The sequence below is a fragment of the Phascolarctos cinereus genome, unplaced genomic scaffold, assembly GCF_003287225.1.
Source record: "Phascolarctos cinereus isolate Bilbo 61053 unplaced genomic scaffold, phaCin_HiC Scaffold_5;HRSCAF=322, whole genome shotgun sequence".
NCBI classification, from domain to species: domain Eukaryota; kingdom Metazoa; phylum Chordata; class Mammalia; order Diprotodontia; family Phascolarctidae; genus Phascolarctos; species Phascolarctos cinereus.
In genome coordinates this window covers 31,529,448-31,548,761 of record NW_027555958.1, presented here as the reverse complement: position 1 = coordinate 31,548,761, position 19,314 = coordinate 31,529,448, and the positions used below count along the sequence as shown (strand labels likewise).

Below are 19,314 nucleotides of genomic sequence, written 5' to 3'. Positions count from 1 at the left end.
CCAAATGATAACATTTTCACATTTTGCTGAAACAGATTCAGATACAGAGGGGATAAGAGGAGGGCTGTCCTCAGAGAGTAGAATGACATTCTCGGACAGCCCCAGACCACCTGGGCCCCTCTGGCTTCTTGTGGCTGTCATGTTTGCCTAGATTTTTGAGAGTGACGTTCACAGGGTCATCCTGCCTTCCTTCTTCCACGTGTTCTAGAGGGAAATGATTATGATGCCTTGGGCAGTGATTGCTTTTGCTGGACCTTAATCCTGATTCTTAGCTAGTTCTTTCTTTCTCTTTTTTTCATTATTTTATTTTGATTTATCAACAATCACTTCCATATGGTTTTGGGTTAAAAATTTTTCTCCCTCTCCTTCTCCACCCCCCCCCCCCAAATCCAATCTGATATAGGCTATCCATATACATTCCAGTTAAACATATATTCACATTAGTGATGTTGTAAGTAAGAATTAGAACAAATAGGAGGAACCACCAGAAAGAGGAAATAAAATTCAACAGAAGGAAAAAAATAGCAAATAGTGTACTTTGATCTGCATTCAAACTCCATAGTTCTTTCTTTGGGTGTGGACAGCATTTTCCATCATGAGGCCTTTGGAGGTGTCTTAGATCCTTGCATTGCTGGGAAGGGTTAAGTTTATCAATATTAGTCATCACACAACGTGGCTGTTATTGTGTACAATGTTTTCCTGGTTCTGCTCACTTCACTCAGCATCTTAGCTAGTTATTTCTAGGCATTCTGGAACTGGCTTATATGGAAGTGAGTTGTAGGTTGCCTACCAAATCAGTAGTACCACGAAAAATGTAACTTCCCAGCTTTGGCAGGTGGCTGGCTCCTGTGGACACTGCCAACCTGAGAACAGGTGCATTTGCTGGTGAAGGGTGCTGACAGGGCAAACATACATCAGCAGGCAGGGCTTCACAAGTTTCCTAGGAGTTTTATCGTCATCACTAAAGCTTATAGACTGGATGCTTCCACATATCATTCCTGATCTCCTTCCCACCCCAGATGTAGCAAGTCAGCAGCAGTTAGAAAGAGGAAGTGAAATCACCTTCCCCCGACAGCTTCTCTGATCCTTCTTTGGGGCGTGTTTAGGGAGGTGGGCTAGTGAGGGTAGGAACCCTGTGATTAATGTCACTTGACTGCACGATGCTAATAGGACATTTAGCCCTAAGAACTAAGGGGGAACATAGCTTTCATCCACCTCGGGGGCCAACTGAAGGCCAACGGTATTGCTAGTCATCGAGGCAGTTAGCATTTCTGGGCTTTAGGGGAGGGCAGAGCTCACTGTGGAGACAATGCTGGGAGAAGAGACTACATTTGAGAAGGGGGAGGAATTGGACTGGGTTTCAGAGGGGATTTGGGAGGTCGTTCAGTTCTTTGTAGTCTCAGCACTTGGTACAATACCTGCACATAGTGGGCACTCAATAAAGGCTTATTGACTTGACCAAAGGGCATGAGGGCATCATGATAAAAAGGGGCAGGGCAAGAAAGAAGAAATTCATGGTCTCAAGTACACCCTTTTGGGGATCTGAGCAGTTTGATTTGATCTGTTTATGTTGGATGGTAATCAAAGGAAACAGGGCCAGCTGCAGCCCTCCTGATTGTGACAACAGGAACCTTTTATTATTCCATCAAACTCCAGGAGGAAATAGTTTAAACATCTGCAGCTTTTGGACAGAATTCATGCACCCAGAAATCCAGCCTAGATGCTACTGCTGACTGATGGAGTCTTTTCTTTAAGCTGAGAAGTGACCATTAGGGAAACTGAACCATGCAGAAATGAGACATTGTCAGCATCCGGCTTAGCCTCCCGAGCTGCTGCCTCAGCCCAGAAATGGCCCTTCCCCAGAATGTGTCGACCCCACATCGTGAGATAGTTCTACGAAGAGCTTGGATGCCCCAGCCATGTTTTCTTGCTCTGTGTAGCCAGCTGAAATGGTAAAAGGCGGCCAGGCTGCTACTGCTAAGTGCTCCAGAGGCCTTCCTCTCAGCAGTCCTGTAGCTTCACTCAGGGATCTGCTAAAGCCTTGACCTCATGTACCTCCCTGTGCTGTCTGGGAACCCATGAGGGACCCCAGAAATTTATAGGCCCTCCAAATCAGGACTGACTTGACTGCAGAGAGGCCCCCAGGATACCTTGGGTCAACATAGAGCCCCAGGCTGCTCCACTGTGGCCCCATTGATGTGGTCCTGTGGGCTTCCATGATAACCTCTCATCTCCAGGGAAGAACTAATGGCAGCAGTGCAAATTCTGCTTCTAAGAAATAAGGAAGAAACATCTGTTAAACTCACAGCCATTGTGAGTGACTGTGGGCTTCCACTGACCACCCCTACCCCTCTCCTTCCCACCCCCCCAAAAAAATCTGTAGCCTGGAACACTACAGAGGTAACTAGGGCTAAGTAAGGGATGACCGGCATGTGTGTTAAGGTAGCTTTTAGCTTTTGATGAACACGATCGATTCTTCCGAAATGTGTTGGGCATTCCTTCTCTGTGGGGTCAGATATATAGAAGTCCTACCAGCCCCCTGCCCAAGCCATCCTTCCTTCTAGAGTTTCATCTTGTGTATACTTTTTGTTGTGTTTGTTAAGAGATATGATTGGTTCGGTTTAACAGAGTGTTTCTGAGGGTGCAGTTATAGTGGAAAGACATGTAGACTTGAGGTCAGAGGACTCAGGAGACATGGATTTGAGTTCCAACTCTTCAAGTGGCCTTGGATAAGTCACTTCTCTCTGGTCTCAGTGTCTTCACCCATAAAATCAGGGGGTTGAACAGATGATCTTTAAAATCCCTTCTAGCTTGACTCATCTGAGAGAATTCTGTTAGCAAGGCCATTTAGTTCAAGGCCCTTTGGATGACTGTGATAAATCTAAGGCCTAGAGGAACAGAGGTGACATGTAGGAATTTTAAAACTCCCCGTGTATTTGCAGAGCGATGTTTGGAAAAGGAATGAATTCGTGGATGTGATTTTACAGTCTGTATGCCTGTCTAGACAGCTTTCAGAGAGTCACTGAAGCTGTTTGTAAAACAGTTGGTAAATGGGAAACCGTTATCAAAGTAACCCTAATTCTTGGGGTGAACAAAGCAGGTGAATGACATGAAGAGCTCGCTTATTGTCCCCTGGTTGCGATCAGTTGCAGTGTAGGGCATGTGATCACTTAATTACGTCAAAGGGCTTCTTATCATGGGGCTGGGAGTGGGTTCGAGGGGCCAGAAATTGCTCACATGCTGCCTTTTTGACTCCCCAGCCAAAGAAGCCAAAAGTCCCAGAAAACCCATTTCATGGAATCATTTCCAAGTGTTTTGAGCCTCATCTCTACGTGTATATTGAATCCCAGGACAAGTAAGTTATGAGCATTTTTTGTTCTTTCTCTTACCAGTGCATTTTGATCTCTAACCAGCTGTTGGGTCTCCCTACAATCTGCTTTCCACGTTTAACATTACAATGGTGTAGCCTCTTCCAGGTGTTGGAGGAGAGAGACAGCAGGTCCCAGCCCCTGAAAATCCGTTAAGGGCATTTCATTTCCTAAACATTGGTAGCCGTGAATTTTACAGTTTGTTGTATTTAGAAATCACAGGTGCTTACGTGTACCTCTTAGGAACCTACAGTGAGGCCCTCATCTCCCCACCTCAGTAGCATGGGTGCCAAGCTCCTCACGGCCAGCTCCATGCCTGCCAAGACTCAGGACTTTTTTAGGTGCTGGGCATTTGGGGAATGCAGCAAGAGGAAAATGTGCCATCTCATGTGATGCTGTTTGCAAACAACTGGGCTGAGGAGAAGGCAAAAATCATTTTACCAGCCACCAGCGTGAATGTGATTACCTTGTGAAATGTCAGCAGCAGATGAGAGCTGCTGCCCCAGTGGAACAAACTGCTGATGGCTGTTTTATGTCAGGGGTCATATTTTCAAAAGATCACTTTTCTAGCTGAGATGCTGCTGTCCTTGCTGAGGGTGTTGAGTGAATCTTTGGAGGAGCTCGGGATACTTAAGGCGTTAGGAGGATTCTCTAGTGGGGAGGAATGGGTGGGGGGGTACAGAAGGGAGGACGCAGGAAAATATTTAACTTCTGAGCTTAAAATAATTTTTCTAGGATTTGGCAGACTCCTCTTTCCTGGACTATTGCAAGAGTTGAACTATGCGGAGAAAAAAATGAAAAAATGTTCTTCCTACCCTCTGCAGAGAGGATTATGCTATGGGCGGTATTATCTCTCATCTGCTTTTCATAGAAGTCTGTTTTTCTATCTTTCCCCTTACCCCAGTAACGGAAATATTTCTTATTAGACTTGTAATCCCAGAAAATGGATGAATACAAGTTACTACACTTAAAAATATTCTTTTGTGCTCAATTTCTTTCCCCTCGATTGCACTTTTCAAACACCTCTTTTCCTGCTATCTGATCATTGCATGTAATCGTGGCAGTTCAACCTAAAGGCAGTGGGCAGGTAGGCTAGTTAAGTTTTTTATTTCCACTTTTTTTTTGTTTTGGCTAAAAATAATTGGGCCTCTTTATGCTGGCAGATTGTTTGTTTACCCATTCAACAAACTCTGGACTTGGAGCTCTGAAGTCACTGATTGTATTGTAATATTAAGTTGCAGAGAAACCCTCCTACCCCACCTCAGACTGGAGATCAGATTCTACCTTGGTTCCAGGCCCAAAACTTCTGATCACTCTGATCTGATATCAGCTAACTACTCATTTTTCAAAAGCCTGAATGGCATAGATTGAAATGCACAAAGCATATGCCTGTAAGTGCTGTGTCTGGACCTGAAACCAACTTGACCTTCCCGGAGGTGTTTTCCCATCGGCATGGCTCTGATATCCACTCTCCTGTTTTGACCAAGGGGTCTCACAAAGCACTCACTGTTTGTGATGCTTTGGGCAGGGAGCCAGATCACTCCTCCACAGAGGTTCTCCTTTTCCCCTGTGAAAAATGAAGTGCTCCCTGCTCTGACTGTTTTTGGCCTCACTGTGGGGATGTTACCATAGCACTGGGAGATCAGCAGAAGTTATTCATATGAGACCTGTGAGCTGGAATAGGTAATGCTCCTGTAGGATCAGAGCAGGCGGCTAGAGCAGAAGGAATCCTAGAACCACAGAATCCTAGAACTGGAAGGGCCCTTAGAAGTCCTCTGGTCCAGTCCCCTTCTTTTACAGAGAGAGAAACTGAGGCCCAAAAGATTAAGGTAATAAGTACTAGGACCTGGGTTCTCAGGACTTAATGCTGTTATCAGTTCTCTTTCATGTCAAATGAAAGTACTGGATTAGGTCATCTTAAAGGTTCCTTCTGGTACAGATATTCTATCCTAAATATAAATGCTTCAAGGTGAGATGGAGGAAATTTACTGCTTTTGGTTTCTTCTACTTATTCCCTTTTTCCTTTTGCCTTGAGCAGCTCAGCCAGTGGCAGCTAGTGACTCTTGTGGCTGGTCCCTGGGCTCACCCCACTTTTGTCTCTCACCCTCAATCCTATCAGTAGCGAAATATTATTGATCCTGCCTCCAGAACATGTTTTATGTATGTCCCTTTTTGTCCACTCACTGTCCACTGCCACCACCCTAGTCAGGCTAGATTGTTACAATAATCTGCTCACTGGTTTTCTAGTCTGTCCTATAATCTTTGCTCCCTCCAATCCGTCCTTCACACAGCTACCAAAATAATTTTGCTAAGGTGCAGGACTTTCTGGGTCACCATCCCCCTGTCAGAAACCTATAGTAGCTCCCTATTGCCTGTAGGATGAAAGGCAAATTGCTTAGCCTAGTATTTAAGGCACTTCACAGTCTCCTTCCAAACCACCTTTTCAGCTTTTTTCAATGTGATTCCTCTCCTTATGCTGCTCTTCATTGTAAACAAAGGGAACTCTTACCCCTTCCCCATTTCTGTCCTGCACTCTCTTGCTCCTGTGTCTTTGTGTAGGCCATCCATTGTATCTAGAACATTCCATATTTCCACAGGTTGCAGTCCTTCTCTCACTCCAAGACCCAATACAGGAGCCGTTTCCTTCATAAAGACTTCCTTGATCTCTCTTCCCTTTCCTTCCATTGGAAAGCCAGTCTTCCCATTGGCAGATTTTTTCAATCATTCTTTTCCCTTATCACATTTTACTTGGTTTCATACTTGTTTGTGAACATTTTACTCTCCCTATTAAATTGTAATTGTGACTTCCTGGAGTCATGAACTGTTTCATGTGTGTCTTTCATGTGTGAGAAGCTCTCTAGCTTCGTCAGGTAGGTGTAATGAGTATGGGTTAGTTTGAAACATCTCCTGACTCGCTGGTATTAGTGGAGGAGGCTGCTTCAATCATGGGCCCACCAGTCATCCTGAAGCTGGGTGCCTCTCTTAGATACCTTCTGAACCACCCCAAAGGGCAACATAGAGCAAGAGACGGGGAGAGGTAGTCTGATATGTCATGGAAGCAGGGTGTGGAAAGAGTCAATAACTAAGGGTAAGGAACAAAAAAGCGAGCATGGTGGGAGAACAGAAAAGAGGTGATTGAGAAGGGGGGAATACCAGATAGGCACATGAGGGTGACAAGGATACAGTGATGACAAACAAGAGGAGCCTGGTGGTTGTCAACTGCCAGGCCATAGTATTGGTCATTACCATTGCCTGCCCTCTGCTCCTTCTCCCCCAAGGATCTTTTAATCTCATTTAAAAAAACAGTGGCTACAGCCCTTATCATCTTAAGCCTCAGGCTTACCCCACTTACCTTCTTATGTTTCTGATTCCTACTCACCAAGGTGAGCACAACTGTCTCCAGGGCAGCTCATGGTCATCTGTGTCTTCATCCCCTGCCTGATTCTTGTCTGTGTCCTTCCATCAGGCCTCCATAGAGGAAGTGTCCAGTGCATTGAAGGTCTTCCTCCAGGTCTTTTAGTATTTCATCAGTATCAGTATAACACTCAGACTAGCCGCATGTACCTTTGCTTTCACTGAATGACCAGCCTGGATCCTTTTATGCTCATACTGATTATGACACTAAGTCAGTTTGCATTGTTTGCAAATTTGTAAATGCCTCCCCCACCCCACACCTCTTCATTTACCCACCATATGTCTGTTAACCTGGCTCAGTGTGTACATTCTGAGCTCTTTGAGGACAGAGAACATGTCTTCTCGATCTTTTGCCTCTTCCTGAGTCGCCTGGTACAACATTCCATAGGTGTTCAATCAGTATTACTAACTACTTGTCCATCCTGTTGCTGTTAATTTCATTCTAACATCTCTCCAGCATCCCATCTGGCTTTGAGTCCAATTTCCTGAATACCTCCCTAGTGATTGGGAGATCCCAGCAGAAGGTTAGGGAAGGCAATGCTGCTAGAGTCTGAAGGAGACCAGAACCAGACTCTTTGAGCAGACCCCATAGGGAGGAGGTATCCAGTTACAGAGTTGTCCCTGTGGCCATCTCTTTTAGCAGTGCTGTGCAGACCTTCCCTTAATTCTAGGACCTGAGGTTGAAAAATATTAGCCACAATCTGGAAATTATTTTGGAACTATGCTCCAAAAGCATTACTGTGCATGTTCTTTGACCCAGTGATAATCTATAGGCCTGTATCCCAAAGAGATCAGAGAAAAAAGAAAGGAACTCATGTACAGAATGTTTTTTATAGTATCCCTCTTCGTAGTTGCAAGGAACTAAACTAAAGAAGTGTCTTTTATTTGGGAAGTGAATGAATAAATTATCACGAGTAAATATAATGGGATATGATTGAGAGCAGATGGTATCAGAGAAAGCTGGGAAGACTTGTATGAATTGATGCAGATTGAAATCAGCAGAAACAGAGCAAGTGACACACTGACAACAGCATTGTCAAATGACAAACACCTTGGAAAGACTGAAGAGCTCTCATTAGCCCAGTGAGCATCCATAACTGCAGAGAACCACGGATGAGATGTGACGGCCACCTCCTAACGGAGAGGCAATAGACTCAGGGTGCAGAATGAATCTTACTTTTGGACGTGGCCAGTGTGGGAATTTGTTTTGCTTTACTATGCATGATTGTTTTACATTTTTCCCTCAGTAGTTTGATGGGGGTGGGGTAGAGAGACTTATTTTTTGTTCATTTAAGAACACATGTGTATATGTATATATATGCACGTATATACATGTGTGCATGTGTGAATGTATGTGTGTGAGAGAGAGAGAGAGAGAGAGAGCATAAGACATCATTTTTGGACGCGGCTGCCGACTACGTGTATTTGCTAGAAAGTCTTGTCTCTCCCTGCAACTCCTGTAACTCCACGGTGGGGTAGGAGAAGGAGAGAACATAAATGCTTGTTAATTGAACCAAAAAAAAAATTTAAAATGAAAGTGACATTTAAAAAAAGAAAAGAAAAATATTAGCCACTGGATAACAAAGCTTTTTTTTTTTCAATTTACACTCAAGGAACAAGGTAAATGGTCTTTTATACCTGGGATTATGTACTGGTTTCCTTTCCATTTACAAAGGAAAAATTGCCTTTTTCCTCTCTACTCTTGCTAGGGTCATCTTTGACCTAATCAGGTCAGAGGTAATGCCTTCTATTGGGGGAAGCTGGGCTTTTCATAGGATTCTTTTTCTCTTGTTTCACCTTCTTGCTACCACTCTTCTGCTGCCAGTATTTGTACTCCCACTGTGTAGAAATCCCAGTGCCATCTCAAGAAATATCTTCAGATGCACATGTAAGTCTCAACTTAAGCTATGTTTTCACAGCCTAAGCTTCAGAGAAGAAAATGAGAGCTAACAGCCACCTGCCTGCATTGTCTTCCTGTCACCAGAAAAGGAGTCTGGCTAGCACAGAGGCAATGGACTTGTGTTACTTCAGCTGTGGTCAAGTCCTACTATTTGGAAGCATAGAGAGAGAGAGAGAGACAGACAGACAGACAGACAGACAGACAGACAGAGACAGAGACAGAGACAGAGAGATGGACAGGACACTAAAGAAATAGTGATTGGTATTAGTAATCAGACCTTATGTGAACTAAGTTGGCTCACAGATTTAAGATCTTACTGAGAGCAGCTGTGAGCTCAGGAGGCCTTTTCAGTAACCACTGAGCCCCCCTCTTTGGCTTTCGTTGATTGGCAAGAACCCCCATCACCTGACAATTACTTGGATTCAGGTATTGTACAAGTTAGATCAAGTTCCCTCAACAGAGCAACTCTTACAAAAAGAGCCTGACACAGTATGATTAACTTCCAAGGCAAATGGTTTTTTTCCCATGGTCCTTGACAGGTTTCAAATATCCCAGCAATGTGCAGACACCAGGCTTCCAGGTGTACCTAGGGTGGCTGGTGCTGCAGTGCCGCATACAGTTGTGGCTTCTTTGACACTTCAATAACTGTGACCTCCGAGATATGGGTGCTCCCTCTGAAATGCAAATTGCATTAGGCCATCTCATTCTGTGTGACTTTTGTTCATAGGTTGTCCAGAGATTGCTTAAAAAAAAAAAACCAAACCTAAAAGCTTTGTTTTCTATTTTTAAAAAAACTTAGCTAACCATTGTGTATCTTTATCAATCATGTTGTGAAATGTTTAAAAGACTTTATTCTTCCACTCATCCAGATGCACACTATTTGCTGATACGGGTGTGTTTGGGGAATGTAATAGCAGTCCTCTATAAAAGACTTTGTTTTTCTGGCACCAAACAGAATCAAAGGGAAGGGAAGATTGAGTTAGAGGTGGTTACAGTTGGGGGGGAATGAGAGTCTGTAGTGGGGTGGTAGCCTTAGAAATCAAAAAGAGGGGAAAATGTGAACAGTGTTAGAGAGATGAGAGGACTTGGCCTGAGGAAAGGGATGAGCTGAAGACAGCCCCCAAGCCTGGATGGTTGGGTCAGTCTTAGTGCCACTGATGGAAGTAGAGAAGTCTCAGGCTTCTTTTTACCTTTCCCAGCATGTAGCAGAGGTCCTTGTAGCCCTCAATACGTGTTTATGGGTTTGGTTGGATTTCATCAGCTGCTTAAAGTGAATGAAACAGTCTTGACCTCACTCATTTCCAGGAGGTTGCTATCACTTCTGTCACTCTTTTTTTTTAAACTGTGAAACCTAAGCTGACTCCGTTACTCTCTCATACTTAGCCTTTAGGCTAGAGAGCATAAATGGGATAAAGAATTTTCTGACCAATTTGTGCCCCTTCCAAGAAGAGGAAAGGTAGCACTGTCAGAATATAGCCAAAATATGGGAATGGTATAGGTAGTCCTCAAAATATAGGAAATTCCTGGAGTTAGAAGCTAAAATGTATGATAGCATCTGTAGTTTCTGAAAAATATTCATTTATAATACGACTCACTAGGGTTGGTGCCGAAGGAGGGAGCAAATGAGTAAGTTTTCAGACTCCAGCTTCTTGAGGAACAGATGAATAATTAACAGAAGAAAATCCCAGTGCGCTGGCCCTGGTTTTGGTTTGCATTAGAGGCTTGGAGATTACAGTCTTTTAAGAAGAAGGTTGACACAGCTTCTTCAGCTCTCATATCTCACACCGTCCTGGAAATCCAGTCAGTCAGATGTCTCCTGAGCACCTGCCTTGTTGCCTAGCCTTGTATTAAGCTGCTGTGGGGGACTCCCCCCCTCCCTATATATGACTCATGGAGTTTAGCCCTGAGCTGTAGAAATTGCAGTTACATAAAACTGGATTTAGAGACTAGATCTCCTACATACTCACCATGCAAGTCATTTTCACTGTTTGGGCCTTCTTTTTCCTCCTGTGTAAAATGGGATGGGACTAAGATGATGTCTCAGGTCCCTCCTGGCTCTTATATTTAGGACCTGTGTGACCAGGAACTAAGGATTCAAGTGTCTGTGTGATGACGCAGATGGTAAACACAATAATTCGGAGAGAGGAGAGGTGAATCAAGCATCTGGTCAATTATCAAGTATTTCTCGAGTGCTTTCTCTGTGTAAGGTGCTAGGGAAAAGAGCCTCAAAGATGAAATGATCCCCGCCTGCCAGGTGCTTACATGCTCTGATCAGTGTGCAGCCAGTGGCCCTCAGGCCAAACTTGAAGGATGGGGCATTTGGAGAAGGGAGAAGAGAGGAGCATGTTAGCAAGGAGAAGCAGATTAAATGAAGGCAAGAGGCTGGAACAAAAATGGTATTTCATTTTTAACATTCATTTTTTTAAAATTTTGAGTTCTGAATTCTCTCTTTCCCTCCTACCCCTCACCCACCCATTGTGAAGGCAAGAAATGTGATCTTAATTAAACATGTGAAATCATGCAAAACATATTTCCATGTTAGCCATGTGGCAAAAAAACAACAAAAAAAATGAAATGAAACAAAACAAAAAAAGAAAAAGAAAGTTTAAAAATTATGCTTCAGTATGCATTCAGACTTTGTCAGGTCTTCCTCTGGAGGTGGATAGCATTTTTTATCATAAGTCCTTTGGAATTGTCTTGGATCATTGTATCGCTGAGAGTAGCTAAGTCATTCACAGGTAATCATCATACAGTATTGCAGTTACTGTGCACAATGTTCTGCTGGTTCTGTTCACTTCACTTTACATCAATTCATATAAGTCTTCCCAGGGTTTTCTAAAACCATCCTGCTGGTCATTTCTTATAACTCAATAGTATTCCATCACAATCATATATTACAGCTTGTTCAGCTATTGCCCAATTAATAATAATTCCCAGTTCTTTGCCACGTGACAAAAAGAGCTGCTATAAATATTTTTGTACACATAGGTCCTTTTACTTTTTCTTTGATCTCTTTGGGATACAGATCTAGTAGTGATATTACTGGGTCAAAGGGTATGTACAGTTTTATAGCCCTTTGGGAGAAATTCCAAATTGCTCTCCAGAATGATTGGATCAGTTCACAACTCCACCAGCAGTACGTTAACATCCCCAAAAAATAGTGTTTCAGGAGAGGGATGACATAGCCCGGAGAGCACCCAAGTTGTGTAAGAGTACTGATAGGGGAATCTGTAAGAGGAGGCCAGATCCAGAGGATGAGCCCCCTGAACTTTCTAGGCTCAGAAGGGCCAGACCTTACTCTTCTCTCCAGCCTTCATACCAAACAAAGGACCAGAAGAAATCTGAAGCTGTTGGAGGGCAGTTAGTTGCTCCACCACATCTGGTTACAATAAGCTTTCAATAACAAAAACCCTTGAATAAAATGTCAGTATTCTTGCGTTCGTGCTAATTGGTGCTCTGTGTGTGTGTGGTTTTTGTCTTTTTCTTCCTGTTCCTTAGTATAAATACTTTTAAAAAGCACAGCTGGATTTCTAGAACACTCCCTGGTAACCCCAGAGTATGCACAAGGTGGGAAAAGCCCCTTTTGTTTTACTGATGTTTTGCCAAGTGCTTTTAGATTTCTGCTCTGAGCCCAGAAATAGAGCCTGAATGGGCACAATAACCAAAGGTGACAGGGCCTTACTGACAGTGTCTTTACATGAAATTGGAAGACTAATAAAAGCTGTCATTTCCAGAAATTCACCTTAGATCTTCACTTCCTCAAGCCCTCTCCACCTCCATTCCTCAGATCTGTAGGCAGTTTGGGCTGAGGAAGTTCAAGGGCAGGCAAGGCCTCAAATTAACAGGTCGACCCATTGGCTGAGTGACACTCAAGAGCATGTCCAGAAGAAGGCGACCACGATGGGGACAGCTTTGGAGGCTGGATTGCTGATAGCTGGAGAAGGCTTGGGGAAAGCAAGATAGCTTTCTTTAAGTATTTGAAAAGTTGTCTCAGATGAGGTATCCGACTTGCTGTCCTTGGCCCTCACCTACAAAGCTAGGAGAAACAGGGAATAGATTATAGCTCAGCATAAATAAAAATGATCTACAGGGCTGGCCCAAAGTACAGTGGACTTTCTTGGAGAGGGCAAGGGGGAGGAGACCTGAGTTTCTCATCACTTAAGAAGGTCTTCACTTGGAGGATGGATGACTGCTTGTGAGTGATGTAATGGGTAGTCATCATTTGGATAATGGCACCAGCTAACCTTTGAGGTTCCTCCCACTTCTGAGACTGGATGGTTCCAAGTATCAAGGGGGAACATTGGTCACCAGGAGTTCTAGCCCTCAATTTCCCATGGGTTTTCTCTGAATTCTGGGCCTCCCTGTGCTTTAGGTTGTCCTTTCATGGAAACATAACAGTATCATATTAGAATTTGTCTCCCTAAAGGGTGGGTTCTGTTCTCAGTGTTTTCACTAAATGATGTGGAAATAGAAAAATCACTTAAGTTCTCTGGACTTTGGCCCTGCCATCCATAAAATGGAAAGACCAGTGTGTGCTCCACCTATGTGGATCAATGAGTTTGTGAGTGGGAAAATGCTTTAAAAAATGCAAAATGCTCAGCAGATACAAGGTTGTTCATTATTGTGTCCTTATTGTGAAGTGCTTTAAAAATTATCAGCTCATACAAATATTATTGGCGGTATTTTACTTTTGTTGGAAAAAATGGCATTTCTTTCTCCCCTCCTCTTAGGAATCTTGGGGAACTGATCGATAGATTTGTTGCTGATTTCAAGGCCCTGGGGCCTCCCAAACCAAACACGGATGAAGGCGGTGCCGTGCTGCCCAGCTGTGCTGACCTCTTTGTCTATTACAAGAAGTGCATGGTGCAGTGCTCACAGCTCAGCACTGGGGAGCCGATGATTGCTCTGACCACCATATTCCAGAAGTATCTCCGGGAATACGCTTGGAAAATACTCTCCGGCAATTTACCCAAGTGAGTTGTGTTCTCTTTTCCACTCTTCAAGTGGTGACACAAGATCTGAATGAGGAGGAATTATCCTGAATTCTGAGCTCTAACATTATATGCTTAAGATTGGTAAGGAAATTCCTTGGGATGTAGCAAGTTACCAGACTAAGCTCATCTCCTTGTGAGAAGTACCAGCCAGTAAAGAAGCCAGTAACAGTGAGCATGAGGGAAGCCGAGGCCCTTTTTGGGTTTTTAAGGATCTGAAACAACTTTCTCTTTATTGCAAACCCTTTGTATCTATTGGGAGAAAACTGTGTGTGGACAGCTACAGTCAGATCTGAGAGATGATCCATGTTTTTTGTCATTGATTATTGCTTGCAGTTGATGAGTCATTGATTAGGGCTTGAAAAGATTTGGGGTTGCTTAGAGATTTTCCTTGTAATAGTATTTGACCAATAACCGAAAAGTCTGCCTCTTGGTTTCCTCTGCATAGTCGGTCCCCAAGGCTGTGGTTTGGCCTTCTGCTGTTATCGGTAAAATGTGTTACATAGGAACATTCTCTGCATTATTTGGAAAGAAAAAGAAAATATGTGCCAATGCTCAGGGCCGAGCCCTGTAAGCATGTCATTTTGGAAATCTTGTTTGTTTTCTGCCCACGAGGCCTCCTTTATTTTCTTGAATGGCTTGAACTTTCAGTAGTAAGAGAAGGCAGGAGATATTCTAATCCTGTTAGATTTTCCCTTTAGAATATGGGTACATCATCAGAATTACAGGAAATTACCTTAGCTGTCATTCTGATTTCTTGTCACCATCAGACAAGGTCCATGTCTGACCCATCTTGTATCTCCAGTGAAGATACAGTAAACATTGACGGTTAACCTTTGGTGCTAATCGTATGAGAACTACATATGTTTTATTGGATACATTGCTTTGCACATGATAGACATATAGAATGTAAGTTCTTGGAGCTTACAACTGTGTTGTGTTTTTTTTCTTTTGGAGTCCCAGTACCAAGCATAGTGCCTCGTGTATATTGTAGGGTTTCAGTAAATGCATGTTGAATTGAATTGTAATAGGTACCCAGTTGTATTGGTTGGTATTTGAATTTCCAAATGCTTCTTTTGTCTAAATGCCTCTAGATCAAAATGCAGAATTTCAGTTCCAGTGCACAATTATCTGAAAACAATAAACCAGGAACTCACTTCTGGGTCCCTAATGAGCCAGAATGGGTTCTTCCTATCAGGAAATGCCAGGCTAACTAGGCAACCCCTCCAGGCACTCTAATGATCACATATGTCATGTACATGCCACTGATGGCTAGATAATACTTGCTGTCTGTTCTTCCTACAACTGTTGCTCAGAGGATTTAAACAGATGAGGGTCAAGGTAAGGTCAGTAGGAAAGAGGCTTATTATTGGACTTGGGTCAGGTCCAGTCCATTTCTTGCTTTGTCTTGCAAGCTGCCCTTTTTCCTGCTCAGGAAACACATTAAGAGTTTGGGCCTGACCGCCTCCTCTTCCTCTTCCTCAGGACCACTAGCACCAGTGGAGGGCTGACCATCAGTAGCCTCCTCAAGGAGAAGGAGGGCTCCGAAGTGGCCAAGTTCACTCTGGAGGAGCTCTGCCTCATCTGCAGCATCCTAAGCACAGCCGAGTACTGCTTGGCCACCACCCAGCAGGTGAGCAAGCCAATGGTTCCTCTTCACCCCCCGGACCCCGCCCCTCGTTCTCAGTGTGAGAAGACTGAGCCATTGGAAAGGCAGTGGGTGCTAGCTCCGTGCAGTTTAGAGAGGCATCTGGTTGATTCGTTTGTTTTTATCAAAGAAACTTTTTAAAAATGTATTAATTCACTTTGTTTTGACACAAAAGACACTTCCTGGGGCAGCTAGATGGCACAGTGGATAGAATACCAGCCATGGATTCAGGAAGACTTGAGTTCAAATCCAGCCTCAGACACTTGACATTTACTAGCTGTGTGACCTTGAGCAAGTCACTTTACCCCATTGCCTCTCCAAAAAAACCCCAAAAGACACTTCCTGAAAGCCACCTAAGCAAATTTTGATACGGTTTGTACCCTCAAAAAAGTTCAAGCAGAAGGAAACCTCATTATGACCCTGCTGTGTGACCTTGGTCAAGTCACTCAGCTCCCAGGCCTGCTTATTTGTAAACTGAGGGGTTTGGACCGGGCAGCCTGTGAGGAGCCTTTGGCTTTTCACCACATGACCTTATTGCCAGTGCCAGCACATGGCTTCTCCTCTTCCAATAGCTTTTCAGTTGTCTGTGGATGGGAAGCATGTGTGTTTAACCTGGGATGGTTTTGACCTTGGATGGTCATGTTGGCCGTTGTACATGACCCAAGTTTAAATTCATGGGCTTGACAGTGGAAGAGCACACGAGAGACACTGTGATGCCAGAGGCTCTGAACCTGAGGCCAGTGCGCTTTTTAATGTTGGTTTCCTTTGTAATCCTATATATTTTATTTTGTGCATTTGAAAACATCAGAAGGGATCCTTAGGCCTCTCCAGATACTGCCTGAGGTCCAAGGCACAAAGAAGGTGAAGACCCCTTGATCTAATTAGATCTAATGGAATCCTCCCATTTTGCTGAGGAGACTAGTGAAGTGCTGAGAGGTTAAATCACTTGGGGGATGAGTGGCCGGGTCCTGTTGTCTCAGGCCTTCTTTCCCATCCGCCTCCCTGCTTCCCTTCTCCAGTTCCCCCCTGTGAGCACAAGCAGCAATTTAGTAGCAGAGGCTACCTCTGGAGGAGAATGACTGAGCAGGAGAGCCCAGTAGGAGGCTCAGGGCGCCGATGTGCAGGGCACGCCCTCCTCCTGAAAGTGGGTCACTGGCACCCCCGCATACGAGGAGGACAGCGATGTGCCTCATTGTGGAAGGGGCTGTGCTGATGCTTGACCTTTAGCCGTGATGAAGCACTGGCAGTGATTCCATTCTCAGGAGTGGTACCCGTCAAGGGAGGCCCCTGGAGGTTTGCGTCTGTCTCCTGAAATTAACATCGCATCCTCATTCTGCCTAAACAAGCAGCTTGTGTTTGGGACCGTGACGTTCAGGAAGTGCGTTGCAGGAAAGGCTGACGACTGTTGTTGGAGCCACCAAAAGTGGCAGCGTCTCAGTGAGCCGAGGAGCAGAGGAGGCCACAGAGGAGCCCTCTCTTTGTACCTTTCTGTGCTCGACATGAACTCACTAGAGGTGGTCGGGGCACTGAGAGGACGCCTGTTAAAGGCTCAGCCTTTTCCTCCTGCTCAGGCTGATTCTTTATGTTTGTCTGGGTTGAAGGAAGACCGACATAAATTATTACTGAGTCGGCGTGACCTGTAGTTCTTGTATGCCAGAGGAAGAATGTGTGAGGCCAAATAGAAGGTGTTCCCCAGAGACCTCACTCTTGGTGTTGACCCAGTAAAAAGCAGGCATGGAGTTGTTGGAGGGGAGGAGGCAGTTAGCAGTAATGTTCGGGGGAAGGGGATGTGGGGCTGCCTGGTGAATGACCTACAAAGAGTCAAAAGCAGCAGTCTGCAGCCTGTGACTGCCTGGGAGACACAGCTTCACAACTTTCTTGTTACAAGCAACCTTGGTTGGTTTTTCCCAAAACCTGGGGTTCACAGCAGTGGCATGGGACGTGGGTTGATGTAGAAGTCCCTGAGTTGACTGATTAGGCCTGAAAGCAGTGGAGAAGTGGGGTGTGCCAGTGGCCACCTGCCATATTTACTCCTCCCCCACTTGAAATGCCTGTGAGTCAGTGGGGAGGGAGGGAAGCCTTGTGGGGATTTCCAGCCACGCCCCTTCCCTCCTGAAAATAGCTATGGGCTGCAGGAGGGGCCAGAAGGTAGCTGCCCCTTAGGTCCCTGGGTAGGGGGGCCCAAAGTCAGGGAGAGGGCCAGGAAGGGGAAGCAGAAGAGAAGAAGGGAGAGGAGAGGCGGGCATGTCTACGGGACTGCATGGGTTTGTAGCAGATGCTTCAAATGATTCCCTATGGTCTCGTTGTTGTACATCACCTTTATCCACTCCAGAAACAGGAAATGGGGCTGAGAGAGGACACTTGGCACCACTTTCCTTCTCACTGACCTTTTCTGGAGGAACCCCTCATCCCTACCAGCACAGTTGTCATGGAGACCCCATAGGAGGGCTCTGTTCCCATCTTGTCTCCAGCATATGCAATACCTGACAAGATGGCGCTGCCGCCGAAGGGGAGGTTCCAGGCTGAGAGCCTGGGCTGAGGGTGTGCAGCGAAGACTACAGCGGTTCCCCAACTCCCAGGCATCTTTGGGGATTCTTGGAGCTCCTAGCCCAGAGTGTTTTTCTTCTGAGATTTTGGGAGAAAGTAGAATGGGGAATCCGTGGTGCCCCCTCACCTCTGCAAGAACTCCCAGAGCTTATTGGCAAGCCCAGGGATGAGGAGGAGGGAATTTTTTAGGCAGGGGACCATTAAAATGGATTACGTGTGTGGTATAGTGGAGAGAGTGATAGGCTTAGAGTCAGGAGGACCTGGTTTCAAATCCTGCCTCTGACACTCGCCCGGGATCACTGGGCAAGATACTTAATCTCTCTTTGCCTTAGACATAAATTCCCTGGGTTTATCCACTAAACTATAGATTAGTGGAAGGAGTTCCCATGCCTGGAGTTCTTCAGGCTGACAGCATCACAGATTCTTTACCTATTTGCGTAAATGAGCCTTTCTTAAAATGAGGCCATCACTAAGTATGTCATAATTTTCTTTGCTTCCTAACAGCTTGAAGAAAAACTCAAAGAAAAAGTTGATGCGAGCCTTATTGAAAGGATCAACCTGACAGGGGAGATGGACACATTCAGCACGTAGGTGCAGCCAGCCTCCCTCAGGGCCCTGCCTTTCCCCACTCTGTCATCCTTACGTAGTGCATGCCAGGCTGTTGGCTTGCTTTTCCCTCAAGGCCTGTGGCTGAAGATGCCTTTTGCTGGTGCAGGATTCATCTCTTTTGGGGCCTTAGGGTAGATTGTGGTAGTGATGGATGCTATCAGTGTCACAGCCTGTACTCATTAGCAGCCTGTGAATGATTGGGCTCTTCAGGGTGGGTATCAGTCTGCCCTCTGTAATAGTAGAGGGGAGAAAACCCTCATTCTGCAGCATCCCTAAATGGGACATGGATCCTTCTAAGCCACCTGATGTCAAACCACAGAAGGCTTCCCATGACAAGTTTTAGCCAGCCTGACTTCTACGTACAAGATAGAATAAGTCAGTGCACAAAATTAAGTGTACCAAACGTTTCTGAGTTATAAAAAAGCATGGTGCTTGAACTTAGTACTGTCGGGGGGGGTGTGTGTGTATGTGCGCGCGCGCGCGTGTACGCACATGTGTGCTCGCACATGTATAGAGAGATCTAGAGCTCCCAACCCAGGAACCAGACTTGTCTTTATAGAGATTGATAGGACACTTTGAGAAGTAAATCCCAGTCCAGTTGAAAACAAAAGCTCACGCAGAGTCACTGCCTTCCTGGTGTTCCCCTGCAGATGAACCAAATGTGATCAGTTCCTATTCTAGCCATATTCAGCAGGAAAAGCCAGGGATCGGCTTTCACTTAAGAAATTAATTAAAGAAAGCTTGAAATTCCCTTTAGCCATGGGGGCATTTTTTAGTTTCCTGTTTCTCTGGCTTCTGTATGTAGCACTAACACAAATATTTGGGGGGAAATGGGAT

General features: G+C 44.9%; 1 protein-coding gene across 2 annotated transcripts in view; it reads left to right on the top strand.

The window, feature by feature from the left end:
* Positions 1-19,314, top strand: part of VPS53 (VPS53 subunit of GARP complex) — a 136,049-nt gene that overhangs the window by 87,214 nt on the left and 29,521 nt on the right. For both annotated transcript variants that reach the window (XM_021006922.2, XM_078154771.1), the window contains exons 13-16: positions 3,261-3,355; positions 13,413-13,655; positions 15,159-15,306; positions 18,373-18,455. In XM_021006922.2, coding sequence (XP_020862581.1) covers positions 3,261-3,355; positions 13,413-13,655; positions 15,159-15,306; positions 18,373-18,455 — 569 coding nt within the window. The remainder of the gene's footprint in view (positions 1-3,260; positions 3,356-13,412; positions 13,656-15,158; positions 15,307-18,372; positions 18,456-19,314) is intronic.